At 44.3% G+C, this 18,733-nt stretch overlaps 1 protein-coding gene across 1 annotated transcript; it reads left to right on the forward strand.

The window, feature by feature from the left end:
* Positions 1-12,667: 12,667 nt before the first annotated feature.
* LOC140852142 (peroxidase 42-like) lies at positions 12,668-15,364 on the forward strand. The gene is made up of 4 exons (XM_073245092.1): positions 12,668-12,930; positions 13,078-13,266; positions 13,833-13,998; positions 14,716-15,364. The coding sequence occupies exons 1-4, from the start codon at positions 12,700-12,702 to the stop codon at positions 15,123-15,125; spliced, it is 996 nt and encodes a 331-aa protein (XP_073101193.1). The 5' UTR covers positions 12,668-12,699; the 3' UTR covers positions 15,126-15,364.
* Positions 15,365-18,733: the final 3,369 nt, after the last annotated feature.

Genomic DNA, 18,733 nt, shown 5'->3' on the forward strand with positions numbered 1-18,733 from the left:
TGCACACTAGTGCGATGGGTCCATATTCATTGCCTGCATGTGAACCACTTATCAATGCTATCATATTTATCTACTACTACTTTATGAAAAGAGTAGAGTAGCATCATGATGTTTTTATACTCTCAACCCTTTATGTTTAAAATTTTCTTTCTCATGTTGATGCAAAATTAGAACTGCCTGTTATTTTACTAATATTCTCTTTTTCTTTTCTAATTGTAATGGTTAAGATCATTTGTTTCAATTAAACACCATTAGTTAAGGCAATTCATACATGTTGCAATAATTAAAAACAGGTCGCTTTTGTCTACGACTATGCTTGAAAGCTTCATTTCCTAAGCAATGGGAAGCAACATATAGAATCTTGTAATTAATAATAGAGGGCTCCCGGCTGCTCGTTCCTACCTTGTTTTGTTCAAAAAATAGTAAATCAGTTACTACCTGTTGCGGTCAATTTTTTCGTTGCCTGATCATCGAGAACGGGCACCTACAAAGAAAATCTTCACTGATCGGAGATATCTCCGATGGAGACCCTCCGATTCTTAAGTCAAAGAGGAGACTAGACAACAGTGGAAAGAACCAAGGGCTCAGCTTGAGAAAGCTCAAGAGAGCGTGAGAAAGCTTAAGAGAACTTGAGAAAGCTTACCAAAACTGTTGCCTTACCTCGTTTTATAGTAGAATGCGGTATGGTCCCGCAATTAATGGTGCAGACAACTGGAGAATTGTCAAATCGCCTAGGGCTATCAAATCATTGGGGATTGTCAGGTCATCAGAATTAATCTGTATCCTTGACGGGACAATGCCCCATGGTGGTCGTACAGCATGTCCTTGGCAGAACAACAGCCCATAGCGGTTGTACGGCGTTTGGACGGACTAGCTGACTATATGTCGGTATTTGATTGTCGGAACGTCGGGTGATGACTCGAAAATACCATCGGCTGATCTGGTGTGTTGTGGAAGTCGGACGTCGGCCGCCACCCCCGACAGTGAATCGGTGATATGGGTTTGGCCGCTTGGTCGGTTGAAAATAGTATTGGCCTGTTTGGCCGACATACCTTTGGCCGAATATTGTCGGCAGTCATTGTTGGAGTCGTCTGTCCGTCCGGTGGGAAGAATCAGGCGTCGGTAAGATCGTTCCGAGGATAAGTCGGCGTATAGGGGTCAGTCGGTATATCCCAACAGTTGCCCCCCCACTCCTGAGTCTGATGTCGTGTTGGCCCGCGTTACCACGTGGGCGACAGTCTCGGGCGAAAGGAGTAGTTTTTTATTACGTCACGCTCCGACTTTGCCGACCATACCAATGGACGATCCGACGTCAGACGTCTCATTGGGAATGCAAACCGCCGTCGGCGTCAGACGTCTCATTGGGAATGCAAACCGCTGTCGGTTAATTAATTTCGAGATGCGATTTTTTCGCCATGCGTTGGGGGGCTATTGGACCGAAATCGTTCGCACGAATGGAGGCGACGTGGCTCGATCTGGGGCAGGTGCGTCGAACCGTCGGACCAAGGAAAGGCCCGGGCGCTGCCACGTGTCAGCATCTGGGAAGCCCTCGTTCGGCGCGCTTTCAACTTCGACCGTCGAAGGGCCTTATATATATACGGCCACTTGTATCCAAAGCTTCACTTTTTACTGCTCTGTTTCTAGCGCTGAGGTCCTGTCGAGTTGTCTCCCAGTCCCAGGTAGCTGTTCCTGTCCTCCTCTTTTGAAAACTCTTCTCGAAGCTTTTCATTCTTGTCCCTTTGCATCTTTGCTCCCTTTGCATTTTCCTTTTTGGTCTCTTTTCTTGGGGCTAGCGTTATGGCTAGAATCTCTCTTCGAGGAAGTCAGTCGGAGAACTCGATCGATGATTCCCGATTGACCCTGGAGGTGGAGGCTTCTTCACTTTTGGAGCAAAGCATCGAACGGCTTAGGGAATAATATGGTATTTCAGAGCAGTTTCGACTTTTCGCCCCTGGGGCGGAGGGTCGGGTTAACAACCCACCTCCGGACCAGGTGGCCTTTTACGTTGAGGACCTTCGGGCTGGTCTTTGCTTTCCGATTCCGGAGTTCGTCCGAAATATCCTGGATTATTATGGGCTTTGCTCGATGCAACTGACGTCGAACTCTGTCCGACTAATAATCAACTTTGCCTTGTCGTGTCGGCTCTTGCCGACCTTTCCCCGCATCTCTCTCTTTCGGGCGTTCTTCGTCCTCCAACCCCACCCAAAAGCCCGAGGGTGGTGGTTCTTCAATCCCTGAAAGGACCTTTCATTCATTATCGGTCTTCCATCGTCGATCCACGGGTGGAAGAACCAATTTTTCTTCGCTTCTTCTCCGCTACCCTGGGGGTTTCCTTCTCGCTGGGGCGACCCTCGAACTCAGCCGAACGAAAATAGTCGAGTGGAGACAGAAGTCCGAGAGGACTTTCACCGACTGAAGGATATGTCGGTGCCGAAGCAGAAAGAGCTCATCACTGAGCAAGCTCTCTATGACGCCGGTCTAAGTTCGGTTCTCCGCTTAGGTACGGTTCAGTCTGTCGGTCATCTTTTGACTTTTTCATTCATCTTCGGACTTGTGCTAATCTTTTGTTGAAATTGCAGGCATATCATCGAGAGTAAGGCTAATAGATGTTGACATTCGGCAGCACGTGGCGAGGAAAAGATCTGTGCCCGGGGCCGGACCTTCGCGGCCACCCAAGAGGCCCCAGACATCATCTCCGACTGCCGTGGCGATGGCGGCTGCGTAGCCTGACACCGGACGAGCGTCGGGCTCCGAACCAGTCATCGCCCTATCGACGCCGGCGATGCCACCCAAGGCACCGTCCGAGGGAGGGGCGGCGGAGGGTGTGGTCGAAGGAGTACCGACGGCATCGCCTGTGGAAGAGGTTCGGGTCGAAGCACGAGAGCCTGAACGACCTGTGGCGGCTCCCGTTGAACCCTCGGGAGGAGCTCAGTCGAGTTCAAGCTTCCCAACTTTCTCTGACCTCAGGGCCTGGGCGATTGCTCGGGGGAAGGCTCCGATGGCGCTGGCTGACGACACAAGGTCGGCGGACCGCATCACATCATCCGACGTTCGGGTTTTCGAGGGAGCGTCGGCCCTGGCCAACCATAATTTGGCCAGGAGGTTGTGTCAGGCAACCATTCTCTCGATCGATCGGGAGCTCTTGAAGGGTCGGCAGGTGACTGAGATGCTCTCTTCCTTCTACCCAACCAAGATCGGGGTGAGTTCTTCTTTTTCTTTCCTCTCCATTATTATTTTCATCATTTTATTTTTCTGACGACCGGCCTTCTACTTGCAGCTGATCCACACCATGTCCGAGTTGGAGGTTGGGTACTAGAGGTTTGGCGACATCCAGACGGCCTGGAAGGATAGGGCAGAAATTGTCGAAGCCGAGAAGGCGACGCTGGTGGAGCAGCTGAAGCTGTCGGTCGACCGCGAAGCTAGGCTCGAGGAAGAGATTTCCTGACTCACCGACGGCCTGGCTGCCTCGGAGGTCGAACTTCAGTCGGCCCGCGAGTAGGTCCAGCACAAAATCCATTCCGTTCATCAGCTGCGGTATGAGCGGGACGGTTGCATCAGTGAGCTCGAGGTCGAATGCGAACAACTTCGAGTTAGCTTGGAGAATCTGGCCAAGACCGAGGAGAACTTGTCCTCCGCTCAAGCCGACGCTGACATAGCGAAGGCGGAGGCGGAGGCAGAGTCAGCCAAAGAGGCGTTGAGCTGGGCAGTGGAGGACTTCCACGGCTCGGACAAGTATCGGGAGGAGCTTCTCGAGAGCGGCTTCGCCTCCTATCGAGTGGGGTATGAGGACCCCCGGGATGCAATTCAGGGGCTATACTCTGAACTCGACCTGAGCAGCATCGCCCCTCCGAGGTCGAAGGACCAAGCCGCAGAGGAGGAGGCCGACCCAATATCGAAGGATCAGACGGCTGCGGAGGAGGTCGTCCCATGGCCGATGGAACGAGCTACCGAAGGTGAGGCGGTTCCAACCTCCGATCCCACTCCGACCTAAGCGGGTACATCGATCACTCCCGAACCCTTCCCGATGTAGGAAGTCGATTCCGACGAGTAGTCGAAGTGTCTGCTCCATCGTTTTTATTTCATTTTTGTTTCATTTTTGACACTTGTAATCGGGCTTCGGCCCAATTTTGTAAGTCTAACTTCAACTAAATGAAATTGAAGACTTTTCAAATTTTTTTCTGCATGCGGTTCAAAGTGTATGCCTCACTGAGGCATCTCCGAGTGTATAGGTCGTAGCTCCGACATACCTCGTTAGGACGTTTGGTAGGATCCAGCGTAGTTAATCAAGATAGTCAGTAGCGTGCACCATGCTAAGGGCAGAGCAAGCTTCGATCGTAAACCAGCATCCTGACTGTCATACAGGTTGCATAGGATCCGATGGTCGAGAGTCGTTCGATGCAGTTAGCTCGGGTGTCGACTGCAGGTCGACGGCAGGTCGAGCATCAGTCGCCCAGACCTTGGTCGGGCGTGCACGTCGAGCCAGGTGTCGACCAATCTCCGAACGTAGCTTGTTGACATGATCATTCCGTAGAATCCGATAATCGAGTAGTGTCCGACGTATTCGGTTAGGATAACGATGCCAAGTCAAATATCCATTGTCCGATCTTTGGTCGGACATATACGTCACGATGTATGATAAATGGTGGCAAGCCGAATATCTTTCGACCGATCGTGGCCAAGTTGGTATGTCACAAGTGCGATGTAGCTTGTTGACACGATCATGCCATAGAATCTGAAGTCGAGTGGTGTCCGACGTATTCGGTCAGGATAACAATGACAAGTCGAATATCCGTTGCCCGGCCCTTGGTTGGGCGTATATGTGGTGATATATGATAAATGGTGGCAAGCCGAATATCCTTCGACCGATCGTGACCAAGTCGGTATGTCGCAAGTGCGACCGCAGTCGTCTTGATGTTTTGTCCTTCTTAGTCAAGGCTAAGTCAGCAAGTTAGTCAGTCGCGTTGATCGAGAGTCGACTGTGGAAGGAGCACGGCTTCAACTTAGAGAGGTTTCATCGCCAGCGCTGGCCTTCCGTTAGTGTAGACAGAACGGTTCTCGTAAGAGTTCGATGTATCGTTGGCGATCAAGCCGTAGGTTCCCAACGAAACGTCAGGCCCAAGTCGAGGCATCGGGGCTCGTACCTCTGGCGAGGGCCGACCCTCGACGGAGAGCCAAACTTTGTAGACTCTGGGGCTTTGAAATTGAGTTGTATTCCGAACAAGGGCATATAGAATTCACTGATGGTATAATTTCAGGTTGTCGGCATTCCAAGTCTAGAGAATGATCATCCCTTCCAGGGTCTCAAGTCGGTAGGCGTCCGGCCTGCAGGCGTCCACTATCCTGTAGGATCCTTCCCAGTTTGGAGACAGTTTCTCTTGATCTAGAGGCTTCGAGACTTTCGTCTTCCTTAAAACCAGGTCTCCAGGTCTGAAAAACTTTGGCTTGACTTTAGCATTGTAGTACCGGGCCACTCTTTGTCGGTAGGAAGCCATGCAAAGTTGAGCTTCGCGTTGGAGCTCGGGTAGGAGGTCCAAGTCAGCTCTCCGACACTCGGAGTTGCCTGGTTCACAGTACTGCTCATCTCTAGTTGATGGTAACCTGATCTCGAGTGGGATCATCGCTTTCGTCCCATAGGCCAAATTGAAAGGAGATTCTTCGATCGGAACACGAGGTGTTGTTCGGTACGCCCATAGGATCGAGTGCAATTCCTCGACCCAGAGGCCTCTGGCTTCATTCAGTCAAGTCTTCAATCCATGGAGGATGGTCCAGTTGGTTACTTCGACTTTTTCGTTGGACTGTGGATGCCCGATCGAGGTCAGCTTGTGCGTGATATGAAATTTTGTACAGAACTCTCTGAAGTCTTGATTGTCGAACTATCGCCCATTGTCGGTGATGATTGTGTATGGCAGTTCGAATCTGGAGATGATGAACTTCTGGATAAAGTCTTCCATCTTACACTCGGTGATTTGCGCCAGGGGTTCGGCCTCCACCCACTTGGTGAAGTAGTCGATTGCGACGACTATGAATTTTCTTTAGCCAGATGCTAAGGGGAAAGGGCTGAGTATGTTGATTCTCCATTCGGCGAAGGGCCACAGGGCGACAATGGAAGTCAGCTGGTTGACGGACCGGTGTTGTATGTTGGTGTACTTTTGACATGACTCACACCTCTGAACCAAATCAGCCGCATCTTTCTTCATGGTGGGCCAGTAGTATCCTTGCCGTAGGACTTTGTAGGTCAGAGATTTGCCCCCCAGGTGATTTTCGTAGATCCCTTTATGCACCTCTCTGAGTGCGTAGTCTGCGTCCATTGGTCCCAGGCACTTTAGAAAGGGAAGGGAGAACAATCTTTTGTAGAGTCGCCCGTCCATCATTACATATTGGGAGGCCATCCACCGGAGTCGCTTGGCTTCCGCGGGGTCTTCGGGGCTGGTTCTGTCGGTCAGATACTGAACGATCGGATCCATCCAGTTTGGCTCGGCCGTCAGTTGTAACACCTCCTCAGCCTTATCGATGCTTGGTTGCTCCAGACTCTCTACGAGTGTCTGGCCCAAAGCACCGTAGGCGGACGTCGCAAGCCTGGAGAGTGCGTCAGCCCAAGCGTTCTCCGTCTTGGAAATATGGGAGATCTCGAAATACTTGAGGTGCACCACGAGATCTCTCACTTTCTGAAAATATTTCACTATGGTCGGATCCCGTGCTTCGAATTCGCCTCTGACTTGTCCTACAATCAGCTGGGAGTCAGAGAAGACTCTAAGGCTATCGATCCCGAGCTCCTTCACCATCCTCAAGCCAGCGAGAAGCGCTTCATACTTGGCTTGATTAGTAGAGGCTTTGAAGTTGAATCAGAGGGTGTACTCGTTAATTACTCCCTCCAAGTTGGTAAGCAAGAACCCGACCCCACTCCCTTGAGCATTGGAAGCTCCGTCTATATGCAATACCTAGGTTGCCCCGGGGTTATATTCAGAGGTCGCAACTTCTTTGGAGCTCCCGTTCTCTGACACTTGGTCGGTTGTTGGGCATTCCACAATGAAGTCGGCCAGAACTTGGGCTTTCAAAGCGGGTCGCGGTCGGTACTGGATGTCGAACTCGCTCAGCTTCACCGTTCATTTCGTCAGTCGTCCTGATGTGTCAGGGTGATGCAGGATCGCCCTCAGGGGCTGGTCGGTGAGGACCACGATGGCGTGCGCTTGAAAATACGGACGGAGTCGTTGCGCTGATATGACCAAGGCAAATATCATTTTCTCTGTTCTTGAGTACCGAGTTTCAGCTTCATGGAGCACTTTGCTGGTGTAATATATGGGTCGATGAATTCGACTCTCGTCCTCCCGGACGAACACCGAACTAACCGCCTCTGGGGCGGTAGCCAAGTAAAGGTATAATGTTTATCCGACCTCTGGCTTTACAAGCAGGGGTGGAGAAGTCAGATATTTTTTCAAGTCTTCGAAGGCTTGCCGGCACTCGTTCGGCCAAGAGAAGTCCTTTGTCTGCCTCAGGGTTTTGAAGAACGGGAGGCATCTCTCAGCTGACCAAGAAATGAATCGGTTGAGTGCGATGATCCTTCCATTGAGCTGCTGTACTTTCTTTTTGATGTTCGGATGCCGCATGTCAATAATCGCCTTTATCTTCTCGGGGTTGGCCTCAATTCTGCGTTGAGAAATGAGGAACCCGAGAAACTTCTCCGAAGTCACCCCGAAGGTGCACTTGGTCGGATTTAGCTTCATCCAATGTCACCGAAGAGTGCAAAAAGTTTCTTCCAAGTCTTGGACATGATCTGAAGTCTGTGCGCTCTTCACCAGCATGTCGTCCACGTATACCTCCATGTTGCATCCGATTTGAGCTTTGAAGACCTTATTGACGAGGTACTGGTAGGTGGCTCCGGCATTCTTCAGACCGAAGGGTATCACTCTGTAACAGTAAAGGCCCTTGGCGGTCACGAAGGCCGTATGCTCTTCGTCCTCGGGTGCCATCCAGATCTAATTATATCCGACAAAGGCATCCATGAAACTGAGCAATCGATGATCGAATGTCACATCTATCAGTTGGTCGATCTTCGACAGTGGAAAGCTGTCCTTTGGGCAGGCTCGATTCAGGTCGGTGTAGTCGATACAGATCCTCCACTTTTCATCGACTTTCTTCACCATGATGACATTGATGAGCCAGTCGGGATATATGGTTTCTCTGATGAAGTCCGCCTTGAGTAATTTGTCTATTTTCTCGTCGATGGCCTTCTATCTTTTGGGGCCGAAAGACCTTTTCTTCTGTCTCACCGGCCTCATGCCAGGGGCGATGTTGAGTCGGTGAGTCATTATTTTTGGAGAGATATCAGGCATATCCACTGTCGACCAAGCAAATATGTCGGCGTTGGCTTTCAATAGCTCTATTAGCTGCTGTCGCTCTGGGTCAGACAATTGCGATCCGACCCAGATCACATGTTCAGGATTCTTCGCCATCGAGATGGAAATCAGCTGTTCAGCCGGTTCACCCCATTCCTCCTCTTTTCGTTAGTCCAACTTGTCGACCGGTAGGGAATCCTTCGATTTATTATTTTGAGTTGAGATTTGAAAGCATCGCCGAGTGAGCTATTGATCCCCGCGCATTTCTCCAGCTCCATTTTTAGTCAGAAATCGGACCAGCAAGTGATATGTCGAGACTATCGCTCTGAGAGTGTTTAGTCCGGATCTTCCAAGTATGGCATTGTAGGCTGAAGGTACTCAGATGATCATGAAGATCAAGTAGACGGTGCTTTATCGTGGTTCGATCCCAGCTGTCACAGGAAGAGCAATTTCTCCTTCCACTGCAATGGCATCCTCGACGAAACCTACTAGGGGTGTAGAGACTCTCTTGAGTCGGTCGGTTGACAGTAGCATTCGGGAGAAGGTCGAGTAAAACAAAATGTTAGTCGAGCTTCCATTATCAACAAGAATCCTTTTTACATCATAATTCACTATTGTTGCCGAAACAACAACAGCGTCATCATGGGGAGTTTGGATTCTCCAAGCATCTTCATCTATAAAAATAATTACATCATCCTGGCGTGGCTTCTTCATCGACTCTCCTTCAGCAGTCGTCCCTCGGTCCAGTCGTTTGGAGATCATGTTGATGACTCCGGCAGTAAGCTGATTGTTTGTTGCCTCTTCAGTCGGTTGGGATTGTCGGTCGGGAAGGGGTCGAGCCAGCGGGTCCCTTCGATACTTTTCGAGATACCCTCGTCGTATGAGGACCTCTATTTTATCCTTGAGTTGGATGCATTGTTCGGTGTTATGATCGTGGCCCTGATGGAATCGACAGTATTTTCTTCGATCGAGGCCCTTTGCCTTCAGAGGTGGAGGTCGTCGCAGATATTCTGCTCCTTCGATCTACATCAGGATTTATGCATGAGGAGCAGAGAGAGGGGTGTAGGAGTCATACCTGTGATGCATCGGTCTCGGACTCTGCCGTCGAGGCAATCTCGGGCTCTGTCGTCGGGGCGAGACCCGTTTATCGGTCGGGGGCCTGCTGGATTCGGCAGGAGCCCGATTTTTCTTCTGTTTCTCCTTCTGGCCTGTGCTCTCGGTCAGGCACCGGTCAGAAGCTCCTTCATCCGCGTGCATATATTTGTACGCGCGCTCCAGCAATTCGGCATATGTCCGGAGGAGGGTCTTGTCCAAGAAATATATGAATCGGGATCCCTTTAGCCCCCTCTTTATGGCCGAGATAGCCATATCTTCGTTGAGGTCCCGAACCTCAAGTGTGGCCGCATTGAATCGGACCATAAAGTGTCGGAGTGTCTCATTTTCTTCCTGCTTGAGAGAGAAAAGACTGTCCAAGGTTCGCAGCGATTTTCGGCTAGTGCTGAAATGGGCCATGAAAAAATGCTCGAGCTACCCGAAGGAGTGGATACCTCCTGAGCGAAGGTCGGAGTACCAGGCCCTGGCAGCTTTACGAAGGGTGGTGGGGAAGCCGATGCAAAGGAGGGCATCGGTTGCCCCTTGAATTGTCATGAGAGCCTTGTAGCTCTCCAGATGGTCAATTGGGTCGGTGGAGCCATCGTAAGGCTCCACATGAGGCATCTTGAACTGACTAGGGATCAGTTCTTCGAGGATAAATCGAGAGAGAGGTTGGGTGGTCCGAAAGTCAACGTCGTTTGAAGACTTCTGACCATTCGTCTGGAGCTGGGCAAGCCGACGGTCGATTTTTTCGAACTTACATTCGTAGTCGTCCAACCGTCGGTGTTGAGAAACCTCAGGAGTCGAGCCTCCCGACGAATTTGAGAGGGAGGCGGACGGTGTTCGCGGTCGCTTCTCCTTCCTCGCTCGCACCAGTTGGGAAGGAGAGGGACGTCGAGATCGGTGGATATCGTGCCGTGGCCGCCTCCCCCCTTCTCGATGGGAGTGCTGAGATGGCTGCTCTTGAAAAGGAGATGAAAGTTGACACGGACGTCGGCGGCTGCTTCTGGACGGCATCGGGTGCGCCATCGGTTGTCCTGCCGGCGGTTGCGGCAACTGGGACGGTTGTTGTTGGAGGTTTTTGACCGCGTCCGTCAGAACAGTCATTTGCCATACGATTGCCGCAATCTGTGCCTCCGTGGTCACCACGGGATGCGAAGAACTCGGTTCCGCCATGGAGGGTGAAGGAGGGGCCTCTTCCCGACAGAAAGAGCACTTTGCCGATCTGGTAGCTCTCGATCGCTGAGCCCTGATTTTTATCATCTCGAGAGATATTTTAAGCTCTATGAAGTACGAGCTGCCCCTATCTGGCGTTTCAAATCTGTTGCGGCCAATCCCTTCATCATCTGATCGTCGGGAATGGGCACCTGCAAAGAAAATCCTCACTGACCGGAGATGTCTCCGATGGAGACCCTTCGATGCTTAAGTCAGAGAGGAGACTAGGCAACAGTGGAAAGAACCAGGGGCTCAGCTTGAGAAAGCTTAAGAGAGCTTGAGAAAGCTTACCAAAACTATTGCCTTACCCCGTTTTATAGTAGAATGCGGTATGGTCCCGCCATTAATGGTGCAGACAACTGGAGAGTTGTCAAATCGTTAGGGGCTATCAAATCATTGTGGGTTGTCAGGTCATCAGAATTAACCTGTCCTTGACGGGACAATGCCCCATGACGGTCGTACAGCATGTCCTTGGCAGGACAACAGTCCATAGCGGTTGTACGATATTTGGACGGGCTGGCCGACTATATGTCGGTATTTGGTTGTCGGGACGTCGGGTGATGACTCGAAAACACCGTCGGCTGATCTGGTGTCTTGTGAAAGTCGGACGTCGGCCGCCACTCCCGACAGTGAGTCGGTGATATAGGTTCGACCGCTCGATCGGTTGGAAATAATATTGACCTGTTTTGCCGATATACTTTTGACCGGATATTGTCAGCAGACATTGTCGGAGTCGTCTGTCTATCCAGTAGGTAGAGTCGGGTGTCGGTAGGATCATTTCGAGGATAAATCGACGTATAGGAGTCAGTCGGTATATCCCAACACTATCCATGCTTAGTCCTTTTTTTTCAGAAAAAGAAAAATAATATTTGTACGCAAATCTGGGACAGTTAACATGGCAAGATGAGTGTTGTTGTTCGCCTCTGCCGTGTCTTCATTCTGAAGCATAGAATTATGTACTTAACTCACTACAATTTTACTCATCCTACTAGTTCCTCAGCACAATTGATCCTCCAACATAATGGTTCTTATATTGACCCTGGTAATCACAAAGCTTTGCCACATCCTACTCCTTCTCTTATTTGGTTTAATTTGCAACCTTCAGACCATATCTATATAAATGATAATTTGCTGACTCTCGGATATATTTGATTAGAGTAGTTGGGCTCTTGAACGAAAATATAGAAGAACGATTCTCATCCTAACTGTTTAGTTCGAAAACTTTTATTTTTTTTTAATTTAAGAAGGAATGAAATTAATATCCTGATCTTTCAAAATTCAATCTAAACTTATATTTAATATTTAAATCTCATTTTGTGTCTGATTTTTTTTTTTCAATCAAGGATCAAATATGCTGAAAAATATGAGCATTCTGATACCTATTTCAATCCTTCCGGATTGCCACACCCATTGCAAACCATACAATTCCTCGGAAGAAAAGAAAACTTATTATTAAAAAAATTCAGACCGTCACATGATGCCCGTTCCATACAAGGGTTCGGCTAGTGGCGCTCTCAATAAAATTCTTCACTGAGATCCATGCTTCCTACTAAAATAAATACATGTGCAGGTCCCAGGACAAGGGTCCAAAATTGCACTACTTTTGACTCTTTACCTCTATCTACAGCACTCTTTTTTTTTTGTTTTTTTGTTCACTAACTTCAATGCTAAGGTGTTTGGACGAAGAAAACCAACGGTCACGAGTGGATTGAAGCAAATGCAGTGATAGGCTGGAAGCCAGACGAGACACTTTGCAACACTGCACTAGAAGACTCTGCTTTACTGAGCCCACATGTTGTGTCCTCCGGCTTTCCTCATTTCAGCTCCTTTTCACGTGTGACTAAAAAAAAATGGAAAAATATTTTAAAGCATTTAAACCGACGAAAATGGAGGAAATGACGTTGGTTTTAACTTCTTTTTAAAATTTAAATTTTTTTAAATTGAAACTCCAACACTTTTTTATGTGTATTCTTTCACCATCTCCCTAATCCTACCCTCTGCTTTATTTAAAGGACCCAAGGAGGAGGTGCTCGAAGCACAGACTGAGAGGGATAGAGGGATGGGTGCTTCTTGGGGCCTTCCCTTCCTCGCTTTCCTCTCCTTCTCAGCAGTGGCATTGGGGGAGGATGAGGTTGGGGCAAAGAACTCTGGCCTTGCTATGAACTTCTACAAGGAGTCATGCCCACAGGCAGAGGAGATCATAAGGGAGCAGGTCAAGCTGCTCTACAAGCGCCACAAGAACACTGCCTTCTCCTGGCTTAGGAACATCTTCCATGACTGTGCTGTCCAGGTACAAAAAATTACTCTCAAAAGAAAAAGACATTAAAAAATTAGGGATCAAATGAGCTCAAGAAAAAGAAGGAAAAGTTTTTTTTGGGGGGGTGGTCAAGTTTAATGTTGGGTGTGTTTGATTTGGTTTTTTTGTTTCTTTTTGCAGTCATGTGATGCCTCACTGCTGCTGGACTCTACGAGAAGGAGCCTTTCTGAGAAGGAGATGGATAGGAGCTTTGGAATGAGGAACTTCAGGTATCTGGACACCATCAAGGAGGCTGTGGAGAGGGAGTGCCCTGGGGTGGTCTCTTGTGCTGATATCCTGGTCCTCTCCGCCAGGGATGGGATTGTTGCGGTATTGCTTTCTCTTTCTCTCTCTCTCTCTCTAAATTTTTTGTGTTGCTTCTAAGAGGAACAAGGAAAAGAAAAGAAGAAATGATCTAGTTTAGATCTGTGTAGTGTTTATAGTAACTGAACTATTTTTCATACCGAATCCAGGAAATCCTTCTTCTTAAAAAAATAATAATAATACTGGAAACCATTGTACTTTTAGATCTCACACAGCCCATGGGTCTGCATGGTTATGAAAACAAGCTGATCTGCATCTCCTTATCCTCCCATTTCCTTTTTCCTTTTCTCTGCTTTTACTCATATTTCTATGATTTAAGCCTTGTGGAAGGCCTCATCCTTTGTATACCATCGATCAATATCCTGGTTCTTTCGAGAATGAAAGCTATAGGCGGTATAAATTTGTCAGGCATCAACATCTCTTTCTTCAAGGACATATAACGCCACGAGTCAATACTCGACAAAGCTACTTTTGTTATTTGTCTGGTTTTCTTTGACATGCATGATAAAAGCTCTTGACTTATGGTATTAACACCATCATTTTTCTTTTTTTCTTTTTTTTTTCTGTTGAAGCTTGGGGGGCCATACATTCCTCTGAAGACAGGGAGAAAGGATGGGAGGAGAAGCAGAGCTGATCTGCTGGAACAATACCTCCCTGATCACAATGAAAGCATCTCTTCAGTTCTGGACAAGTTTAGTGCCCTTGGCATCGACACTCCCGGCGTTGTGGCCCTCCTTGGTATTATTCCAATCATATATATATATATATATATATATATATATATATATATATATATATATTTATATTGATCCATGGCACTATACAATGCAAGCAAAAAAAAAAAAAAAAAGGAAAAGAAAACTCTATTATTAAGTTACAAAGAACAAAAAGATATGCACACTTATATTTATGCTTCATTAATGATACATGTAGTTCTCTTCATGGACAGAAACACTGAAAGTATGTACTCATATACATACATTCATGTTGAACCATACATTAGCTGAGAAATAGCTATAATGCGAAAAGACTATGCTATCCTTGCTTTGTCTTTTGAACTATGCTAACATTTTTCTCTAAATTTTGCCTTTAATTAACTAAACAATCGAGCATGATCGTGTCAAATGTCTAGCGTCTCAAACTGATAATGGAGTTGCTGAAATGTGGTTAGGGAGAGCCTAACTAGTCCCAAATGCAAAGAAATGAGAATATTGCTGGTCTAGTCTAAAAACCTTGAATCCCTGAGAGCCTTCTGTGGACCATTTTTTAGGCCATTAATGGATTACACCAATTGCTTGGAGGAAAACAGTATGTCAGATCTAGTTCATTGCACTCACATGCCTCTCAAGTATCATTGCTCCAGTGGACCATGTTACCTACGCAGTAGCAGCAGTTGATAGCTCCAAACTTTGTCACTGAGTACTCCAAACCATTATTCTGTCCTCCTGCTTGCAGGATCCCACAGCGTGGGACGCACCCACTGTGTGAAGCTGGTGCACCGTCTCTACCCAGAGGTGGACCCGGATCTGAACCCAGACCACGTACCTCACATGTTGAAGAAATGCCCAGATCCAATCCCTGACCCCAAGGCCGTGCAATACGTACGCAATGACAGGGGCACGCCCATGAAGCTGGACAACAACTACTACCGCAACATCCTTGACAACAAGGGCCTCCTCCAGGTGGATCACCAACTGGCATATGACAAGAGGACTCGGCCATTTGTGAAGAAGATGGCCAAGAACCAGGACTACTTCTTCAAGGAGTTCTCCAGGGCCATCACCATCTTGTCGGAGAACAACCCGATCACCGGAGACGAGGGAGAGATAAGGAAGCAGTGCAATGTTGTCAGCAAGCACCACTAGATAGATGAGCCCAGCAAGTTCCCCATGGAAGGTTGGGAGATGGGAAGGAATTAAATAAGTTGATGAGGTGGTGGTAGTTCACCAATGGAATGTTATTTAATTGTTGCTTTGATGTGTTATTGGCTAAGTAGTAGAGTTGGAGGGTTGGTTTGGGAGACGGGTGTACGCAAAGGATGGTGGTGATGGTGTAATGGTGAATGCATGGATATATAATTTCATTTCATGCATTGTGGTGCGCATCTCCTTGGCTTATATTTGATGTTGGTCTTGCTCATGGTTTAAGTAATGTGGTTATCCACGCAATTTTCAAGCCATTCTAGTCGTTTTGAGAGTCCATAGTGAAGCTAACAATTCCATATTGTTGTCATACATGGGTGCTTTTTTTTTTTTTTCCTGTCGGTAAAAGTTAATATATGGATGTTATATATTAGCTGTTTTAATGGCTTATAACATTGCTATAACAGCATTCCCGTTAAAATGGTGACCTAGATTTGATCATATGCCCTCATCCCTCCAAGGATCACTGTCATCTCCCAATGTTCGCATGCAGCCAGGTAGTCATCTCCACCTTGCACCCGGGCAATCACTAGTACGACATGACCTATATTTTAATCCTTATTTAATATAAAATAACATATCCCGATATATCAGTTAATATGAAACCAAAATATCCATTAAGATTGTCTAATCTAATCTTTAAAAACCTTAATTAATATCTTAATTGTCATGGAAGATACTCCAGCTTTGTGATGTTAACCGAAACCTCGGACATCTCAGTTGTTATAATATATCATCTGAAAATTCAGAAATCTTAATTCTTTTCTTTTCTTTTCTTTTTTTTGTAGATGTTCGATCTCATTGGAAATAAAATTACGAAATCTTAGCTGATCGAGATATTGTTCACACCCTCCCATAAAAGTCATAATGGAATACAATTCTATAAGAATTGATATTTACTTCCTCAAATACGGTCATAAAGTAACCATGCGTGGCCAAATTAAATAATTATCACGGGTTACTTCAACTGCTATAATAAGCAACAACACTGGTCTACTGAAGCAAAGCTATTAATTACTTGTTTTATCTTTTTCCGTGTTGGGGCTGGATGGATGCATGTGCTGGGGTTGGAACCTCATAAATTTAGAGGAACCAAGTGATGATCGAGAAAGAGGAATTGGAGTGGCGTCCGCACTTTAAAACGCCGAGTCCTTTTCCTAAATTATATAAAAAAAAATTATTTATCTAAATAATATAAATTTTAATTTATTTATAAATTTAATACAAAAGAGATAAAATATCATTTTGAATGGTATTTTATCCAGACCACGTCACCTACAATTTTCACGTAGACGTCATCCAAAAAAAAAAAATTAGAAAACGTCAAGAAATTACTATACATTTTAGTGGTTTTGTGGATGATGCATATACAATTACAGCATTTAATGGTTTTGTAGACTGATTCTATGTCGGATCTTGTGTTGGACGCTCGTCATGCTTTATCTACGACTGATGAGGATGAACGGATTTGGATACTGCGGGAGATAGAGAGAACAAGTTTCGGAACATTGGTGGCGATTGGTGTTGATCCATGCTGTGCGCCTTGGTATGGAGCAGCCCCGGCGCCAGATATGAGATATACGCTGTCACTATATGTTTCACATATGCCATCACCGCATATTCCGCAGATGTCATCATTAGATGCTGCACAGATGCCACCACCTTTTGATCCACAGATGGCAACGCCTTCTTCCTACATCCTCCAGATGACATCATCGGGTACCAATTGGCCACATGAGTATGATACTTTCTTTTCAAGTCCATCCATGTATCCAGATGAGAGGGTTGAACGGATCTCTCAATCCGTAGATGATCCGACAGCATCAGTTATTCTTGAGCAGCATTATCAGCAGATCTCCTCCACTGATATAGGGGATGAGCCATCACAGCAGGAGCAGCCGGCGAGGATCTTCCTAAGAAGGTCCAAGCGACCATGGGCACCGCGACGTCCTTGTGGGACTTAGTCTTTGTTATATTTGTACTTAGTATTTTTTACATTTTTATTGTACTATTTTTTATACATTTAATATTTTTATTCTATTTAATAATATTAAATATTAATTTTATTTTATATTATTTAATTTTAAGTGATCGGATATTATGCTTTGTGCATATGGATACACATACTCGAATGTGTCTCAGAACATTAGGAGAGAAAAAGTTATGCTAAAAGGACTATAAAAATTATAACATAAATAATAATAATATATCGAATAATTTAATTATAAGATGAATCGGATCGTACTGGTACATCTCGATCTGATACAGGCACGAACAGATACGTACGGTGTGGTATGAAAAAAAAAATTAATTAATTTTAAATAGAGAAAGTAATTTAAAATGATGTTTCTTATTTGAATTATATTTTTTATTTTAATTAAAATTAAAAATTTTATTTCTTCTAAATGTAAAAATATAATTTTAATTTTTTTATTTTTTTATATTTATGGCTTCTTTATGATACTTTTTATTTTTTTAATTTATTATTTTTTTGATATCTTTTTAAAAATTTAATTTTAAATGGAAAAAGTAAGTGAAAATGATATTTTTTATTTGAATTAAAATTAGAATTTTTTTAATTCAAAATTATACCTTATATTTTTTTACCATTTCTTTCTCATCTTTTTTTATGGTATATTTTATTTCTTTAATTTTTTAAGATTTTCTTTGAAATATTTTTCTGAGAAAAAATTTTAAAAGGAGAAAATAATTTGAAATTATTTTTTATTTGAATTAAAATTAAAATTTTTATTTTTCAAATTTCAAATTTCAAATTTATATTTTTTTTCTCATTTTTTCCCTTTTTTATTTTTTTGGCATTTTTTAGGTATTTTCTTCCTTTATTTAGAATATTTTTTAAAAAATTACATTTAAATTAATTTAGTTATTTAAAATGATGTTTTTTATTTTAATTATAATTAAAATTTTTATTTCTTAAAATTCAAAATTATAAATTTTGTTTTTGAATTAGAATTACAATTCTTATTTTTTTTCAATTCTATTTTTTTCCCTTTTTTCTTTTTTATGGTATTTTTTATTTTTTTACATTAATTTTTTTCTTTTCTTCAGATATTTTTTTAAAAAAATAATTTGAAAGAGATAAAATAATTTGAAATTATATTTTTTATTTGAATTAAAGTTAAAATTTTTATTTTTTAAAAATTTTGAATTTATAATTTTTAATTAAAATTTTTATTTTTTTAAATTCAAATTTATAATTTTTATTTCTTTAGCATTTCTTTCTCTTTTTTTTCTTTTTCTATGATATTTTTAATTTTTTAATTTTTTAATATTTTTGTTTAGATATTTTTTAAAAAAAATTAATTTGAAAACAAAAAAATAATTTAAAATTATCTTTTTTATTTTAATTAAAAATTCAAATTTTTATATTTTAAATTTCATTCAAAATTAAAATTTTTATTTATTTTTAAATTTAAAATTATATATTTTATTATTTTCCCATTCTTTTTCATTTTTTTTAGTTATTTAAAATGATATTTTTTATTTTATTATAATTAGAATTTTTATTTCTTAAAATTTAAAATTATAAA

This window comes from Elaeis guineensis, chromosome 10 (assembly GCF_000442705.2).
Source record: "Elaeis guineensis isolate ETL-2024a chromosome 10, EG11, whole genome shotgun sequence".
NCBI classification, from domain to species: domain Eukaryota; kingdom Viridiplantae; phylum Streptophyta; class Magnoliopsida; order Arecales; family Arecaceae; genus Elaeis; species Elaeis guineensis.